At 35.9% G+C, this 20,096-nt stretch overlaps 1 protein-coding gene across 1 annotated transcript; it reads left to right on the top strand.

The window, feature by feature from the left end:
* Positions 1 to 12,410: 12,410 nt before the first annotated feature.
* On the top strand, positions 12,411 to 19,986 carry slc25a1a (solute carrier family 25 member 1a). The gene is made up of 9 exons (XM_051120677.1): positions 12,411 to 12,768; positions 13,315 to 13,422; positions 15,061 to 15,160; positions 15,232 to 15,370; positions 16,325 to 16,409; positions 16,899 to 17,003; positions 17,104 to 17,219; positions 17,334 to 17,407; positions 19,177 to 19,986. The coding sequence occupies exons 1-9, from the start codon at positions 12,531 to 12,533 to the stop codon at positions 19,289 to 19,291; spliced, it is 1,080 nt and encodes a 359-aa protein (XP_050976634.1). The 5' UTR covers positions 12,411 to 12,530; the 3' UTR covers positions 19,292 to 19,986.
* The last annotated feature ends 110 nt before the right edge of the window (positions 19,987 to 20,096 follow it).

Here is a 20,096-nt window from a genome sequence, read left to right as displayed (position 1 = left end):
AAAAGGAGGAGGTGAAAAGGGTTGAGGAGCTGATAGAGTCAGAGAGAATGGAGGGAGTGAGTGAAACCGAGAGAATAAAGGTGAAGGTCTGAGTAACTCACTCTCTATAAGTACTTATCCAGCAGCTCTGTAAAGTGGCGGACCACCTTCAGAGTAACAAGCTCATTGCCTGGCTTCTCTAGCACTGAATGCTCTCTTATATACGGGTGTTTCTGCAGCTGTGGGCACTTTTTTGGTCCCAGGGGTTTTTATTAAAGGTAGATTTCAAATAGATTTCAATGCTTTTCTTTTTGTTGTTGTCTGGTTTTTGCCATGTCCTCATCATATTTTTGGTACTTTTTATATATATAAAAGTGTGTGTGTGTGTGTGTGTGTATATATTAATACACACACATTATTGTTGAAAACAGCTGAGTAGATTTTTTCAGGTTTCTTTGATGAATAGAAAGTTCAGAAGAACAGCATTTATCTGAAATAGAAATCTTTTGTAACATTATAAATGTCTTTATTATCACTTTTGATCAATTTAAAGCATCCTTGCTAAATAAAAGTATCAAACTCTATCATTTCTTTCCCCCCCTCAAAAAACACTATAGTGACTCAAAGCTTTTGAATGGTATGTGTATAATGTTACAAAATGTTATTTCAGACAGATGCTGATCTTTGGATGTTTCTATTCATCAAAGAATCCTGAAAAAATGTACTCAACTGTTTTAAATATTAATAATAAAATTAATAAAGCACATCAGAATATTTGGATGATTTATGAAGGATCATGTGACAGATTGAAGATTGGAGTAATAATGCTGAAAATTTAGCTTTGATCACAGGAATAAATTACAATATATTCAAATAGAAAGCAGTTGTTTTAAACAGTAAAATATTTCACAATATTACAGTTTTTGCTGTACTTTGGATCAAATAAATGCAGACTTCTTAAAAAAAAACATTAAAAATCTTACTGTTCAAAAAGTTTTGACTGGTAGCATATATATACGAAGAGTTCATTTGCAAGAACAGATAACTCAACATTTTTCAAAAATCATGTTTTTTTGCATAAAAGAAAAAATAGATCATTTTGAACCATACAGTGTATTTTTGCCTATTGCTACAAATACACCTGTGCTAATTAAGACTGGTTTTGTGGTCCAGGGACGATTTACATTGCCTTTTACCTACTTTTTTTCAAAGAGAAACATTTACAACCTTCAAATATAAATTTTTTAATTTACTTTTTTTTTTTTTTTTTTTTTTAACAACAGTGTCAGTGAAGAACTAGAGATGAAATATGAAGCATGATGTGTGAAGAAAAAAATCGAGGGAATTACGACTAAGCTCAATGTTTTTGGTTAAGCTGTTGCGGTTAAGCAATTTTAATAACTCATATGCTTATGTTACATTTCAGCTATTAATTAAATAATTAAACATATTTAAAATGTACTTTCCATCACAGAATGTTATTAAACACAAATAGATTCCGTTTAACATTTTAAATATGTTTTAAATGTGTTTAGTGGTTACACTTTATTATTAAGGTGTATATTGTAAGTATATATTTAAGTACTGAGTAATATTAATTAACAATGTATACTTACTATAGGGCCAGGGTTAAGATTAGGGTTTGGTTTAGGTTAGCTGCATGTTATTATGCATAATCACTGTAATTACTAGAGTACATGAAACGTGTAACAGTGGCACTAAAATATCCTGTTACCTTTTTATAAAATATGTTTATTAAAACGTAAGATGTGACGAAAATGACAAAGCAGAAAAAAATAATAATATCATTATATCATCTGATGATACGTGTATATATACTGCTGGACGACGTCAGCAGACAAATTAAATGCGAGTGTGAAAAGTGTGCTTTAAGAGAGTCTATTTTCTAAAAGCCCACAGGGACAACACTTGAACACACACTCATAGATATTGCACCACATGCACTCGCACTCACTCTTTGGTACTATATTAGGTCCACACTGTGTGTGCAAACAGCCCTCTTGTCTCGAGGGCGTAATCCATTTGATGTTTACATCAAGTGCTATTGTGGCAGATGGGGTAAAATGTCCCTCAGGGGTGTTTATCCTCAGCTGGGGAGTCCAGACTGACTGAGGCAGACGAGGCCTGACACCTGAGCTCCACTGCTGTCACTCTTTACAGCAAATCTGCTTGTGAGCCATTGAGATTCATCAAATATTAAATAGCCACAGTTTCCGTTTCGTGAGAAGAAGGGGTTAGGGAGAGAGAGGACGAGAGAGCACATAAACAAAAAGAGGTTGCTCCCACGGAAACGGGAGGTCAGTGAGATGGCGGGGACGGTTAACGACGGCCAAGCGGCCCCAGTGGGGTAAGTGAGCTCTCTATAAGTACAACACTTAACTGCTGTTGTTTAGCTAGTGTCAGGGTGAGTTAAAAGGTCTCCGCTTGGGAAATTCAAGCCTCTGAGTGTAATTCGTAGGCAGATGGATTAATTGATAACCTCCCGTTGAGGGGTAAACAGCAGTAATTGAGACTGACTGTCAAGGCACTGTCTGAGGAGACGCACAGCCACGTGCCAATGATTTTATTAAAATGTGAAAACAAATAAACAAAAACAAAAATAGAAACATGTATTTTTAATCTTTACTTGCTCTTTCTTTTAAGTACAGAATGAGTCAGACTGACCAAAGCAACAAGGAACTAATCTCTCCACAGAACCAACATGAGCAGGTCAGAGTTGGTCTTTATTTTCAAATCAGCACACAGATTATTAATAATAAATGATTTTTTGTAGCACAGTTATTCTCCATATAATATTACTCATCCAATGCTGACGTTACACTGATTGTCATTCTATATGGAAAAAAACATTGTTTATTTATAAAGATTTGACACTAGGTGTGTTTCCATTACAGATTTACGCAAAACTTTTGCAATATTTTATAAATGTTAATAAAAAAATCCTAAATGACAGCCTTGTTATTAACCACTGTTATGATACTAAAATGTAATGTTTTTCTTTTCACGATAAGTCATGACGACCGATGTTGGTAGGTTTATGTATATCACAGCCATCGCACTACTCATTACTTTTAATTGAAGTAGACATGTGTCTTTAGAATAAACACAAGCATTGACTAGACTGGCCACGATCAGCTCCAGTGGCTGTGTCCTAACTACACGCGACGCGATAAGTTTCCAACGACAAACAATTTGGCTAACGCCAGACGCCACGCGACAAAATCAATCAATATCACAGCCAGTCAACGGGCAGGCTCTCTCTGGAAGCGAATGGATACGTTTATAATCTAATTCATAAATATTAAACCTTTTTAACATTATTAAATGCACATACTGAGTGACTGATGCCATCTTTGTTATGGAATACGTTTGTTATTTCGCAATGAGTTCGTAGTTTTAACATAACATTTGCTTTATTTTCAAGATCTGAGGTAAATTATCTGTTATGGCTTTGTATAGCTATTGATATTCAAACTTGCATTAGACACTCTTTGTTGCATGTCGCGGTGTTGCGTTGCATGTAGTTAGGATATGGTGTAATGCGCTGCAGATGTGTGCATTGTAAATAAAGGGTTATCCAAGCAATAAAGGCAAGGAAAGCCCCTTATATTTCTGATCGCCCACTTGTGAGGTGTTTCTTGGAGGTTATAGTACATTAAAGAATGATCATGTGACTTTTATGTACGCCAAGTGAGCTGTAAATGCAAAAAAAGTGTTTGATTCCAGTTTTGCAAAATATTCCTTTTTTCGAATTGTCTGAATAACCACCTCATGTGAGCGTTAAAAAAATAAATAAAAAAAAGTTTTTGCGATATGGGAGTTTTTGCCTTTTTCCTGAATAACCAATGTGCGATGCAATGAAAAATTCTAACTTTCGTTTGGGTGCTTTTGTGTTCTGGTCTCCATAGATATCCATGTTAAAACAGGGTAAAATGTTACTGAACTAAAACTTTTTCAATATAACTAAATATAAAAATGTGTGCTGGTTAAATGTTATAAAATTAGTTGATTTGACCTGAAACACCAGAGACCAGAAATGTAAAGCACCACTCTGTCGGGCCGAGATATCCGCGTTCAGAAAAAGGTTGATATCTTGTCTTAAAACGTAACTCTCAGATTACATTTTATTTACCAGTTGACCCTTCACAGGGAGTTTGATTGGCAGGTGATTTGTCTGACGAATAAACCACATTGTAAAAAATAAAAAACATGATTTGTTGAGTCAGCTTAAAATAATTTGTTACCCTGCTGCCTTAAAATTTTAAGTTCAGTCAACTAAAATAAGTTTAGTCAACTTGAAATGTTAAGTTGTACTAAGTAACAACTTAGATATTTGTGTTTGCTAAACTTAACAGATGGGTAAGTAACCCAGCTGCCTTAAATTTTAAGTTGATTCAACTCAAATATCTAAGTTGTTACTTAGTATAATTTAACATTTCAAGTTGAATAAACTTTTTTTGAAATTTTAAGGCAGCCAGGTTACAAATTATTTTAAGTTGACTCAACAAATTGTTTTTTACAGTGCAGACAGGACAGTAGACTGATGTCAGTCAACTTGAACTTGAAAAATGGTGTGTACTGACGTCTTTCCGCGGTTAAAACAAGATGCCTTCTGATGTTTATCCATGTTTATTTCATGCTATATGATGTGCTGCTTTAAAGGTCCACTGAAGTACCTTGAAAAATGCAGCATTATTCTATGTGGTGTCGTAATTTGAACTGAAACAGGAAAACAGGGCCAGGGACATATCGAGCAGTAGTGTTTCGTTTATATCTGCTTTGGCCAGAACCATTGAGCTTGGTAAAGCCGCATTTGACAACCAGTCTAAATGATTACCCCCTAGATTCATTATGAAACTCTTCCTAAAACAAAATAGTGATCATAATCATGCTGAGGCTGTGTAGTTTTAAAAGTGTTAAACATATGCTGACTGCGCATATGATCCGGTCCATGCGACTGCGTCTCTGGACCGGAGGCAAAGTCCGGAGCAGACCATGCATGCTGCCACGGTTCACACGAAACAACGCAAAACCAGACCTCATTTGCCCCAATAAAAAGCATATTTACACTTCCTAATCATTCCCTATTGCCTCCATTGTGCACTACATGCCATTCACCATACAGAAAATACTACCACTAAACAAGTGACAAATTTCAACTGCAGCTTCAGCATCTATTTATAGTGTAGGGGGCGGGACGCTTCAGATTCTAGAGAGCATTTGATTGGACAGAAAGTTTGATGAGAAGCTGAAGTGCAGCTTGATGTCATCAAAATCCTTGGTTCATACTTTTGAACGCTTATAATATCTTGTAAACGCAAATATGTGGTTGTTTTGGAACACACTAGCTTATAGATAACCTTAAGGTTAACATATTCATATTAAAAAACCAAAACTTCAATTTTGATTTCATGGGGACTTCAGGCGCTACAGCTATTTGTCACAACACATTTAAGAGTCGCAAAACGGTATTTATTGTTTGAATTTCTTATTTCTTAATTGTTTGAATTTGAAAGCTGAGACTAAAATAAGACGTACCTAAAATAACCTGCTCTCTCTTGTCTGTCGGCGCGTCGTCAGTTTCCTCTTTGCTCCTCAATGTATTTTTGAGAGCGTCAACAGTAACAAAGGGGGCGGGTCTTTGCGAAGAGTCAGTTAAACCAATTAAAAAGCAGGGCTATATGTATGTATTTATTTATTATTTTTACTTAGCGTATTGGACGTCTTAAAAATAATGCAGCACGCAAAAGCAGCGCAAAACGCAAAATTTTTTTAAAGTTTTAGTCAAAAGTCTAAAAAACCAGCAAGAAGCAGCGCGCATGTTTACATAAAAAACGTTTAAAAGCAGAGCGAGTGAACGCAAAAACGTGCTCTGTGTGAACGGTCCCTAAACCCTGTTTCTCATTCTCTTCTGTTCCGTTTCATTATGGGCTGCTTCACAGGCTGTTTCATGCGAGGACGGGGGCTGTTGTGTTTTACTGGAGAAATCTGAATCCGGCCAGACCCCAAATATTGCACAGGCCTTGGCAGCGACTCCTGTACACACACAGAGTACGTCTAAACCTGTCACTGTTAGCCAGCTGATAAACGCTTGATAATAAGGATAAGGTACATTAAAAACGCTGAACAGTTTGCCCTTGTGCAAATGTTCTGCACTGAAATGCTAATGCTGTTTACTCAGGTGGATGATGGGAAACAATGGCCAGCACACAGGCCTAAATTTACTCTTGGCTATTTTAGGCTGTGTGTTCTGTGACAGTGCTGACATATCTAGTTGGCATAGATGGAGTATGTGAGATCATTAATTTATAATGTGTGTGCTCTTCAATAGCTATAGGAGTCGCCCTTGAACTTTGTTGGTACTGCTTGAAATCTCTTCCCATTGAAGACCACAACATGCTTCAGGTACAGTGACAAACTCATGTTTGTCTTTAATATGTGTCTATATCAAATATAGGGCATGCTATAATAGATTAAAGATCTGGTTTGTCTGCCTTTTTACCACTAGATAGATCCTAGGGTTGGATTTCATTGAGCTGGCATGCATTCAGTATCTTGTTGCAACCATTTCAGCTAGTTGTAAATTATGTAGCTGAGTTAGCTTTGAAATTCAAAGCCTCATTCCCATATGTGTCCACTAGGTGGAGGAATTTAGTAAATGTTTTGTTTTACCTGAAGGGAGACAGTGAGGATCTAACACTGCCCTCCAGTGGTGAACGTTTGCACTATCAGCGGGACCCCAGGCCTCATTTTGGAGTAGCCCACTCTTCTCGCTCTGTATCTTTCCCCCTGTGGGACAGTGATAGGCTGAGGGAGATGAAGAGGGGAGAAGAGGAGGAGGAGGAGGCGGCCGTGGAATCTGTCAGCTGTTGTCCGCACTGCCATCTTGGGCTGCCACGTGATACACTACGCTGGCATGAGGTAAGTAGATACGCCTCACAAGTTGTTTTCAGAATGCAATACTAGTATACTACACTGTATATTGCCAAAAAATAAAATAAATAAACGTTCATTTTACCATGTACTGTAAAATAAAGATCATTTTTTATGAACTGTAAAAAGTCCTAACACAATCATAATCATACAAGTATAATAATAGCATTAAATATTATAATAAAAGAAATACATGTTTAGTTTATTGTATTATTAATAAAAGTAATATAATAAAATACTAATTTTATGTGGATGTTGGTTACTGGAGACAACATAAAAATACTATGATGTATAAAACTGATTTATTTAAGACTTTGCTTTCACTGTTGTTTGGTTTCTGTCTTTTTGTGCAGGCAAAGTGTCTGTTGTTTGATGAACAGAGAAACAATTTGTCTTAGTAAAACCTGTCTCCCGCAACTGTCGCTCCGTCTGTTGATGGCTACCTAAAATAAGCTATGCAATTGTAGATATTTTTGTTCAGTCCTATCTTACCTGTTTATATGTTTTAATATATTTGTTCAGTAATATATTGTAAACAATTTAAGGACTGGACTGTGTGAAATAATAGAATTGCCTTTCAATAATACAGTATTACTGTTCTTTGAGGTCGAGAACAGCGCTCGAATGCTTCCAAGCGAAATCCAATTATTTATTTCAGCATTACATTACATGCTTTTTCATTTGTCGGCAGTGAGATAATTGAACCTTTCAAGAGTCATGGATTTCTTGTCTTTACTGTTCACTGCAGTGCTTATTTTATTTATACTATTATATGCTTGAAATGATGCTAATGCATTATGTGCAATGTTGTCAAATACCATTTAGGATGAAAAAAATGTACTGAATTGCCCAAAATTTGCTAGCAATATGAAAAACATCATTGTTAAATCTATATACACGTGTACAATAAAATTGTTTCAAATAAAAATTTACACAGCCTATATACGACTATATCAGTGTCTGTAGTGTGCTATGGATGCATTTTTAAACCTTTGTGTTGCAGGCGAACAATGAGGAATGACTAGAGACTGAGAGTAGGGGTGGGTGATATACCAGTATACACAGTTAACTGGTAGAAATTTGTCAACCGGTAGAGATTTTTGACTATTCTCCTTATCGCGGTTACAGGCTCACGTGACGTTGCACGTGTTTTTAAGTATTGAACTGAGTTATTTTTGCTGCTTTATAGGCCTTGAAAGGTTAAATACACACACTTGCATGTGTCCAAATGCCCGTCTTTGCAAGTATCCTTGTAAACACAGTAATTTAGGTCTTATGTGAAAGCAAACAGCTGAGAAAGAAAACACATGTGTAACAGTATGTTGGATCCGGGCAGCTCTTAAAGTGACAGCTGTCTAATATTCCTGCTGTCTGTCGTTCATGTTAATTAAACGAGAAAAAAAAAATCTCTCACTGCTTTTGACTAAATTAATTTTGCAACTTTAAAGGAGAAGTCCGTTTCCAGAACAAAGATTTACAGATAATGTACTCACCCCCTTGTCATCCAAGATGTTCATGTCTTTCTTTCTTCAGTCGTAAAGAAACTATGTTTTTTGAGGAAAACATTTTAGTATTTTTCTCCATATAATAGACTGATATGGTGCCCTGAGTTTGAACTTCCAAAATGCAGTTTAAATGCGGCTTCAAACGATCCCAAATGTGGTTGTAAATGATCCCAGCCGAGGAAGAATGGTCTTATCTAGCGAAACGATTGTTTATTTTCATAAAAATGATACAATTTATATACTTTTTAATGTCAAACGCTCACATCCTGTTTTACTCTGCCTGGACTTTTTTTCCGGTTCATGACAGTTAGGGCATGTCAAAAAACTCCCATCTCATGTTCTCCCTCAACTTCAAAATCATCCTACATTGCTGTTTTACCTTTTTTGTTAAGGATGTTTGATCTTTTTTGCATGCTCACTTTGCAAAGACTGGGTTGGTACTTCTGCAGTGATGTAGGATGATTTTGAAATGATTTTTGAAGTTGAGGGAGAAAATACGATTGGAGTTTTTCCGACATACCCTAACTGTCCTGAGTCAGAATACACAGAGTTCAGGCAGAGCAAGACAAGACGAGCGTTTGAGATTAAAAAGTATTTAAATTGTATATTTTTTATGAAAATAACTGATCGTTTCGCTAGATAAGACCATTCTTCCTCCTTTAATAATAAGAAATCTATATTAACACATCCTGGTCAGGATTTCTATATTGTCTAAAATATCCAAGTTTTGTGTTTGTTGCACTGCGCAGATTGATCGTTGTATGACATTAAAGTACCTTGAGAGCTATAGAGAGCAGACAGCTCCTTATGCTTTCGAATTGCTCTCGCTGTACTTTGATGTCCAACACCGATCGGTTTGCACAGTGCCGCTACAAGTCAAACAACAATTAATATGTATGCATATTTGCATTGCTTTAATAGTTTTCTGTAGATCCCACCTTCTCACATGGCAAAATTGGTCGATTTTGTACAATGCCTGCATGTTATTGGTCAAACTACTGTTCTATCATTACCTTCCACAAGTATGAAAACAGGAAAACAAAGTCAAAACCTTTCGATATTTTAGGCAATATAGAAATTCTGGCTATGACGTGTCCGGAAAAATTGGCACGTATGGTCACCCTATCGTATTTCGCACCCCTAACTGAGAAGTTTATTTCTCAAGCACAAACGTCATGTTTCAGGTGTTATCTGAGGCAGCCAAAACCTGGGTGACTCAAAGTTGCCTCAAGCTGAGAGTTCACATGTGGAGTGAATTGTCAACATGGTTGAGTCTAGCAACATCCTAAAGCCAGAAGTGTCCATCTATACACCACTGGCTTATAAGGCAAGACAGGATGCCAAAATGATTTTCATTGGTTTTCTAATTCAGAACAGGACACAACTCCACAACTCACAATCATGGAAACAGACCTGCAGTTTATTATGCTATTAATATGAGCATTTTAAAACCAAGAGAAACATTAATTGGCCATATACAGTTGAGGTCAAAAGTTTACATACACCTTGTAGAATCTGCAAAATGTTAATTATTTTACCAAAATAAGAGGAAACATACAAAATGCATGTTATATTTTATTTAGTACTGACCTGAATAAGATATTTCACGTAAAAGATGTTTACATATAGTTCACAAGAGAAAATAGTTGAATTTATTAAAATGACGTTGCGCAAAAGTTTACATACGTTTGATTATTAATACTGTGTTGTTACCTGAATGATCCACAGCTGTGTTTTTTTGTTTAGTGATACTTGTTCATGAGTCCCTTGTTTGTCCTGAACAGTGAGCATTTTAACCTCTTTTAATAGTCCCTCAGTTGTCCTCAGTGTGAAAAGATGCATTTCACAATACAGTCATTATTGGAAAGAGTTCTAGTACACAAAAATGCTGAAAAACCAAAGAATTTATGTGACCTGAAGGATTTTTCTGAAGAACAGTGAGCGGTTTAACTGTTCAGGACAAACAAGGGACTCATGAACAACTATTACTAAACAAAAATTACAGCTGTGGATCATTCAGGTAACAACACAGTATAAAGAATCAAGCATATGTAAACTTTTTAAACATCTTTTTTGTGAAATATCTTATTTTGGGTCAGTATAAAGTAAAAAAAAAAAATACATGCATTTTGTACGATCCCTCCTGTTTTAGTAAAATAACATTTTGCAGATTGTGCAAGGTGTATGTAAACGTTTGACCTCAACTGTACGTACATTTCTATATATATTAAATATACGTAATATATGCAAAATCTCTTTGTCTGGTATCAGCAGTAACCAGATTATGACTGTGCTGATGACATTTAAACAGAATTTTATGTATGCAATATCAATAGTGCAAAGAATAGTCAACTTAAACTGATGCAAAATCAGTATTGGGATGTGCAAGATAGACGACCAGGAAAGGGTCAAGCAGCTAAAAGACAAAATTCTCAAGTGTTGTCAAATGACTTCTGAGCTCAAATAATCCGTAGCCTCTACTACAGCAAGGGTGCAACAGTAATGTCTCACTCAAAAGTGTATTATGGGGACATATGCTAAATTATACATTCTGAGGACACCGCTGTCTAAATAAGTTATTATTTGGAGTAGGATGAAAAGGATTTCAAAATACAGGGGATTGTGGATGAAACCTTTGAAGATAACTGAAATTGTTCAGTAGGGTTTGGGTACATTTGCTTTTTATAACAGGGTTGTAATTAATTACCATCATGCAAACACTTTGAAGAAAATCACCTTTAAATTAGGAGCTTTAAATGGTTTGACTGGACAAAGCCACCATTTCATTTCTTTATACCTTCTACCTGGTGATTTAAGGTTCCTTTCAGTTGCTAAAATATACTAGTAAAAAATGTACTTTCACTTGGACTGCGGTGTAATCATTGTCATGCTGGAGAACTCTTATCTCCAGCCCTGGTTCAGGCTCTCAACAGGAATGTGTGTCCAAGAGGTGGGGTGCGAAACTGGAAAAATGTTGGCAGCATTTGAGGGACCCTTCTGCAGCCATATTCAGATCCCCCAGTCTGTACAAAGCACAGGAACCATATTACTTTTTCAAAACAGTGTCTGCATTTGAATACTAAACTGTTTGTGAAGTAGTTTTGCATGTGTGTGTGAAACAAAACTTGCATTTGAGTGAGCAATTCACACCAGTTACTCCCAGCTGCTACCGAACAAACACCCACATTCACACAAAAGCCAACAGAATCACATATATATATGTATACAAATATAAGAGGGTATAAACAATCTTAAACAGCTGCAAATGTATTTCATGTATTCAACAAATGGTCAGTGAAGAGAGGTTCTTTTATTTTCAGAAAATGTTGATATTTAAGCTTTCAGTTCAATCTTGATTTCATGATTGTGCAATTTTCTAGCTGCCTAGCTAGCTAAATAAAACAGACTGCAACATTAAATGGAACAATTTACAAATTCAAATAAACATAGATTTAACTTAATTTAGCTTAAATAAGGTAGGGACTAACATTACTAGCACTAACTAGTTTGAGATCAAATATTCATTTATAGGATAAACTTGACATGAATCAACAACAATACATTTGTTCGATTTTTTTTTTTTTAACTTTTATTTTGGCTAACAGGTTTGAACGGCCGATCTTGACAAATGCTGTCAACATTTTAATAATTAAAATTAGTACGTATTTAAAATATTTTATACAATATTAATTCAACATATTACGCAATTGTTGTTCGATTTTAATCTGAATTTAGAAAATCAAGAACCTTCCATTAAACTCCAACCTTCTCTGATGCAACATTTATTATATTTTCAACGCAAACCCACTAGAGTGTGGGTGTGGTTGTGCGGTAATTGGGCCAATTGAATCGGCGAATGTGCCTTATTAATATTACATAAGATGAGTAACGCAATAAATTAATCAAATGTTTAAAACAGACCAATGATTGAGCTCGCTGCGTGACCTCTATATTAATATTCATGAGCTCGTCGCAGCCACGCCTCGCAGTGGTCTTCCTGTGATTGTGTTGTCTCCGTCCTATTGGGCAGACGCATCTTGCGCGTCGTCACACATTATAAATTTTCACTTTACGCGTAAAAGATCTAAAAACATGTCGTCTTTGTATAAACCGTTTTCTGTTTCTGATGGGCCGTGCAAAGACGCGATACTGAGGCGAGGATGTACGCCGTTACAGCATCCTGTAGCGATGACCCGGATTCCCTCCGCTGGCGGGGGCTCGACGCGCACTTTTACCCCAATTCCTAACATTTATCCAGGCCAGAGGAATCTAGCAGCCGCTGCAATCGGAGGGAGAAAAATCACCCATCCGTGGAAGGCTATTCTTGCAGGTCAGTTAACGTTAAATGCGTATTGTGTTTGTGTTAGCTGCACACAAGTGCCGGTGTTTTGGCGAATCACGCGATACCCTATTATGCTCGAGCCCACAACAACAGTCCTGCGTGATTACGGGTCAAATTTCTCCTGTGCGGCCCCTACAGTCTGCCATTACTGTGAAACTCACTGTCAGTCCATGACCTGCGTATCTGTGCTTGGTCACCCAGATGGTAGCTTCCAGAAATCTCATGTATTGACTATTGGCTGATATCAGTCTATACAAGGTTGGACTCTCAAAATAGTGTGTTTTATGAATATAATTGTCAATTCAACTACTTAATCAGATTCCATCATTTGTTACATTAACAGCAAACACTTGTTTGGTTGCAGTGTTCATTCAATAGTGTGTTAAACAACTAAAACAAAATGACCTTATATGGAACTGACTGTCCTTGATGGAAGTCAAACAGCTGTAAGCTTAAGAAATCACATAGATTGCCTCTGATGTCACTGAATGTGATTTAGACGCACTGTTTACTGATGATATTATTTTTACCCAGGTGGCATTGCAGGAGGCATTGAGATCTGCATCACATTTCCAACAGAGTATGTGAAGACCCAGCTACAGTTAGATGAAAGAGCAAATCCTCCACGGTACCGAGGCATAGGTGAGGACGACTGTTAAAGGAATAGCTCGCACAAAAATGCCATTTTCTTGAAAAATGCTCTCACCCTCACGCTGTCCATGACTAAGATGTTTTTAACTTCAAACCATTGCTTCTGGTTAAAATACAGGTCCTATATTTATTGTATTGCTTTATCCAGTGAAAAACTTAGACTTCCAGTCAAAAGTTTTTGAACAGTAAGATTTATGTATGTATGTATGTATATATATATATATATATATATATATATATATATATAAGAATTCTCTTCTGCTCCCCTGATCCAAAATAAAGCAAAAGCAATAATATTGTGAAATATTTTTACTATTTAAAATAGCTGCTTTCTATTTGAACATATTTTAAAATTTTAGCTTATTCCTGTGATAAAAGTTACATTTTCAGCATCATTACTCCAGTCTTGAGTGTCACATGATCCTTCAGAAATCATTCTAATATGCTGATGTGCTGTTCAAGAAACATTTTTTATTATTATTATTATTATTATTATTATCATTAATATTTAAAATGGTTGAGTACATTTTTTCAGGATTCTTTGATGCGTTAAAAGAATCAAAGATCAGCATTTATCTGAAATAAAAAGCTTTTGTAACATTATACACCATACCATTCTAAAACCTGGAGTCAGTATAATTTTTTTTTTATTTTTTTGGAAATAAATTATAGAAATTAATACTTTTATTTAGCAAGGATGCTTTAAATTGATCAAAAGTGATAATAAAGACATATATAATGTTACAGAAGATTTCTATTTCAGATAAATGCTGTTCTTATGAACTTTCTAATCATCAAAGAGACCTGACAAATTCTACTCTGCTGTTTTCAACATAATAATAATAATAATAATAATAATAATAATAATAATACATGTTTTTTTAGCAGTAAATAAGCATATTAGAATGATTTCTGAAGGATCACGTGACTGGAGTAATGGTGTTAAAAATTTAGCTTTAAAATCACAGGAATAAATTACATTTTAAAATATATTCAAATAGAAAACAGTCATTTCAAATAGAAAAAATGTTTCTAAATTTGACCGTTTTTGCTGTACTTTAGATCAGAGAAATGCAGGCTTGGTGAGCAGAAGAGACTTTTTTTAAAAGACATCTTACTGTTCAAAAACTTTTGACTGGTAGTGTATCTTGTCTGAATCAGGAGAGAAATATGCAGAGATCAAGCACAGTTTACAAGTTAAAAAAAAGTTCTAAACAAATGTGGGACAACAACAGGAGGCTTTTTTTTTTTACTGGAGGAAGTGTTATTATTGATTATGGACTGATATTTTGGCCTGAAGCAATCTGAAGCAATTCCTTGATGGATTTGTTTCTTACAAACACACATCTTTTCACTTTATGAGACATTAATTGATAGACTGGAGTCTTGTGGATTACTATGATGTTTTTATCAGCTTTTTGGACTCTCTTTCTGACGGCACCTATTCACTGCAGACGATCCTTTGATGAAGATCCAAATCTGTTTTAATGAAGGAGTAAACTTGTCTACATATTGGAGTTATTTTTAAACATTTTTTGTATTGTTGGGTGAACTATTCTTTTACCTGTATGAATGAACTAAATGTGTGAATGTGTAAAAAAAACACATAACCTCGATTTTTATGTGCAGGCGACTGTGTTAAGCTGACGGTGCAGGATCATGGGTTGAGAGGTCTATACAGAGGGCTTAGTTCACTACTTTATGGATCCATCCCGAAATCTGCAGTACGGTAAGAAACATTGGTCTTAAGCGTTTAAGCTTCAGTAGTATCTCTTTTGCTGACACTCTTCTTTTTGACAGGTTTGGTATGTTCGAGGTTCTTAGTAACCCGATGAGGGACGCCACGGGTCGGCTTGACAATAAAGGAAGTTTGCTGTGTGGTCTTGGAGCGGGAATTGCAGAAGCGGTGTTGATAGTCTGTCCGATGGAGACAGTCAAGGTTGGACTGTTACCGGTTGTTTCAGTGATACTTACACTAGCAGTCAAAAGTTTTTGAACAGTAAGATTTTTGTTTTTCTGCTCACCAAGCCTGCATTTATTTGATCCAAAGTACAACAAAACAGTATAATTTTGAAAGATTTGTACCAATTTAAATGGCTGTTTTCTATTTAAATATATTTTAAAATGTAATTTATTCTTGTGATTTCAAAGCTAAATTTTTAGCATCATTACTTCAGTCTTCAGTGTCACATGATCCTTCAGAAATCTTTCTAATATTCTGATTTGCTGCTTAAACAACATTATTATTATTATTATTATTATTATTGTTGAAAACAGATTTTCTTCAGGTTTCTTTGATGAATAGAAAGTTAAGAAGAACAGCATTCGTCTGAAATAAAAATCTTTTGTAACATTATACATGTCTTTATCATCACTTTTGATCAATTCAAAACATCCTTGCTAAATAAAAGTATTAATTTGTCATTCTCCCCCAAAAAAACTCCAAGCTTTTTAATAGTACAGTGTATAATGTTACAATTTTTTTTTTCCCATGTAAATGCTTTCTAATTATCAAAGAACCCTGAAAAATGTTTTAAAAATTGATAATAATATTCAAATGTTTCTTGAACAGCAAATCAGCATATTAGAATGATTTCTGAAGGATCATGTGACACTTAAAACTGGAGTAATGATGCTGAAAATTCAGCTTTGAAATCACAGGAATAAATTACATTTTAAAATATATTCAAATAGAAAAGTTATTTTAAAAATATTTCAGAATTTTACTGTTTTTTCTGTACTTTGGATCAAATAAATGCAGGCATGGTGAGCAGAAAAAAACATTAAAAATCTTACTGTTCAAAAACTTTTTATGGGTAGTGTATATGATAATATACCACCTTATCTATACTCCTATATTACTCAAAACATCTCTTGTCTGTATTATTTTCAGGTGAAGTTCATTCATGACCAGTGCTCTCTGAGGCCACGCTACCGAGGGTTCTTCCATGGCGTACGAGAAATCATCAGAGATCAAGGTACCAACCAAATGAGATCCAAATGAATTTTGCATGTTACAGTAAAGTAAGAGGAGACGGACCACTCATAGAAAAATGATTAATATGGGGGCTGTAGAAAATAAAAGCTTAACTTAAACCTTTATATGTCAGGGCCTATAGCCTTGTGGTTAGCGCACTGACATATAGTGCAACTGCACCTCTGGCTGACTGGGGTTTGATTCTCGACCCAGGGTCCTTTGCCAAACCCACCCCTGCCCCCTCTCCACCCAGCAATTTCCTGTCAATCTCCACTGTCCTGTCATCTAAAAACACAAAAAGGCCATAAAACTTTATATATAAATAAAATTGTTGTGATAAAATTTAAAATAGAAGTAAAAAATAAAAATATATATTGAATTAAAAAAAAGTAAATAATAGTTTGAGAAATAAAAAATAAATAAATAAATAAAACTAAACTTTATTTAAAAAAACCCAAAATATTAAATATAATACATGTTTTCTTTGTAGGTGTTCGAGGGACATATCAAGGACTGACTGCTACACTTCTAAAGCAGGGTAGCAACCAAGCTATACGCTTTTATGTAATGAACCTGTTGCGCAACTGGTACAAAGGTGAGGATGAGATCACTCTCCTTCATTTAACAGTAATACTTTAAAAATTACTTCATTTCAATATTGCCGTTCAGCATAATCATCTTGGCTTTTTCTTCAGGTGACGACCCCAGTCGTGACATGCATCCGCTGGTTACAGCACTGTTTGGAGCGACAGCCGGGGCGGCAAGTGTTTTTGGAAACACGCCACTTGATGTAGTGAAGACACGAATGCAGGTTAGCAGTGACTGATGCCTATAATTTATTAAATAACAAATTAACATATTCATACCTTTAAAAGAAAATGTCTTTAAATATCATTCACTGATATATTTTCTAATTTCTTTTTAGGGTTTAGAGGCTCATCGCTATAAGAGCACGTTGGATTGCGCATTCCAGATTTTGAAGAATGAAGGCCCTCAAGCGTACGTTTTTTTTTTTCTTCATAATCATTTCCTTTTGGACATACTTTTCTTTTCTTATGCCTTAAAAGGGGTCATCGGATGCAAAGTTCACTTTTACGTGTTGTTTGAATATTAATGTGTGTTGGCAGTGCATGTACAAATCTAGCCTATAATGATAAAAATCCATGCAGTGGTTTTTAATTAATCTGTAAAAATAATATCCCCTTTTTCAAATCGAGCCGTTCTTAGATGCCTGTCGGTGTGGAGGCCGCTCCCACTATAATTGATTGACATGAGCGTCTTACCTCAGATCAGCTGTAACAGTCCAACCTCCATTGTTTTGATGCCAGAGTAGGGATGTAAGTTAGACAAGAAAGAATGAACATAGAGGTTGTCATTTACTCCCGACATCTCAGCCGCTGAAGATGCAGTGGATTAGGTTTGTTTGTGAAGGGAATGCACCTCCAAATTTACATAAATGCATCCATGTTCGTGCAAATCATTTGTGATCCAGCTTCACTTACAGCAGAAGTGAGTGTAAGGGGTTTATGAATCTCTGCAATCACCTTTCCTAATAACATGCTAGTTAGCAACTAAACACCGCTAAAGTAAACAGGCTCGTCACTCTATAGAGAGTAGAGAAGGGCGGGGCGAGCAGAGCTCATTTGCATTTAAAGGAACAGTCCATCAGAATGGGTTGATTTTTGCAGAGCTCATTTTGACAAGGTAAAATGGATGTTGTTTTATACTACCATTGAGAATTTTTAACCAAGTATATTGTAGAGTTTTCATTAAGACCCTGAAGAATCATATCAACTTGTGGAAAATGGGCATCAGATGACCCCTTTAAAGGGACAGTTCACCCAAAATGGAAAATTCTGTCATTATTTACTTGCTACAAACCTCTAACCAAAGAGTTTCTGGACTCTATAGAGTGGCTTCACGACGTGTCATCAGTCGGCCATATTAACAGCACTGAATGTAAACGATGTCACTGAACTGAATGAAATTTGAATATTTTGCTGATTATTGCTACTGAAAATGGTCAATTATTGTCATGTTTTGGGCTGTACTAATCAGTCGCACTGGTAGAAACATTTGGAGTACTATAGACCGCCAAAAGTTATGACAAATCAAAGGGAAGAGTGCGAAAAAAGGCGTTTGTGGTTGGCCAAACTGCACCAGGATTTCCAGGGCAATAATCTTGACAACATTCGTATTTGTTCTTATTACTTCCGGTCAGGTAGGTGAAATATTAGACTGATATCTTAATCAATACTGCTCGTACGTATCTTTACCACAGATTAATTTTAGTTTGTCAAAATAATGTGCCCTTTCCTACTTACTAAGTCCTTCTCTATATGATTTAGCAGCTTCCACATGTTTTTTTTCTGTGGTTTAGACAGCAAAAATTAGCAGAACAACGTCTTCGGTAGTACATTAACCATGCCAGTATGGTAACTGACCAAAATCGTGAAGTAAGTGCGAACCCTCGGTTGACTTCTGTAGTATTTTATTTATTTTTACCATACTATGGAAATCAGTGGGGACCAACAACTGTCTGGTTATCCATATTCTTCCAAATATCTTCTTCAGATTGAATGCGAGTAAATGACATTTTTTCATTTTGGGTGAATTACAGCTCAGGAGTCATTTTTTACTTTTAACTAGAACTATCTGAACCAGAAATTCTTCTTGATTGCATAAATTCTTACTGAAATGACTGAAAGTTAGCTAAACAATTGTAATCATGACCTCACCTTTACACTTTTTTTCACTTTGCATCACAGGTTCTACAAAGGCACGGTCCCACGACTGGGTCGAGTGTGTCTAGACGTGGCCATTGTGTTTGTTCTCTACGAGGAGGTTGTAAAGCTACTGAACAACGTTTGGAGAACAGACTGAAGACGGACCAGGGCGCAGAACTGATTCAGACAGACTGAACTATCCAAACACAGTTGGCCACGTCAGTCAACTCTAAAGATCCAGACTTGAACCGTGACCTCTGGCCTAGAGGATTTAAACCATCCATCTGTGTCTGTATAGTTGAAGCCAGCAGCTTGAGCCATGAGAAGGAACCTGTAGCTTACGGTACATTTATCGACGCACAAAAATATTGATACATGAGCAAGCGTATCATCAGTTTGCACTCTTCAGTGTCTTCTCACCACCATGCTTTTATAGAGGTCGTCGTGAGAATCCTGTGGCATGAAACGTAATAGCACAACCAAGTACGCAGAAATATCAATGTAACGCACATGTTCTTTTGTCCTAGTTTACATGTACAGCTCTGAAATGTTGTCCTTAGTCTCAAAACGAATAGAGGCTCAGACATTCGTGATACTTGATGTAAAACTTGCATGCTGAGTGGCATCTTCAAGACCAGGGCATTCAAGCTTGATGTTTTGTGTTTTTTATAATGCTAAAGGCAGCTTTTTTAGTTGCACAAGCTTTTTTTTTGTCATCAAACGTTTCCCACAAAGGTTGCCTATCTGAAGTAGTTACTCTACTTGGTGTTTGTGTTCGATTTATAAGCAGCAGCGCTTCTTCAAAACCGATTCTGAATACTTCACACAGATTCAATAAACCACATAGGTTCAGTTTCCCGTCCCTGTGACCTTATTGAGTAGCTAACATTGATTAATCGATCCAAACTCTTTGAATTCCTTCTCTTAAGACTCTTAACGTCATACACGTGTTGTGCGATAAC

The sequence above is a fragment of the Labeo rohita genome, chromosome 10, assembly GCF_022985175.1.
Source record: "Labeo rohita strain BAU-BD-2019 chromosome 10, IGBB_LRoh.1.0, whole genome shotgun sequence".
NCBI lineage: Eukaryota > Metazoa > Chordata > Actinopteri > Cypriniformes > Cyprinidae > Labeo > Labeo rohita.
The sequence above is the reverse complement of the archived record's forward strand: the minus strand, read 5'-3'. Positions and strand labels throughout refer to the sequence as shown.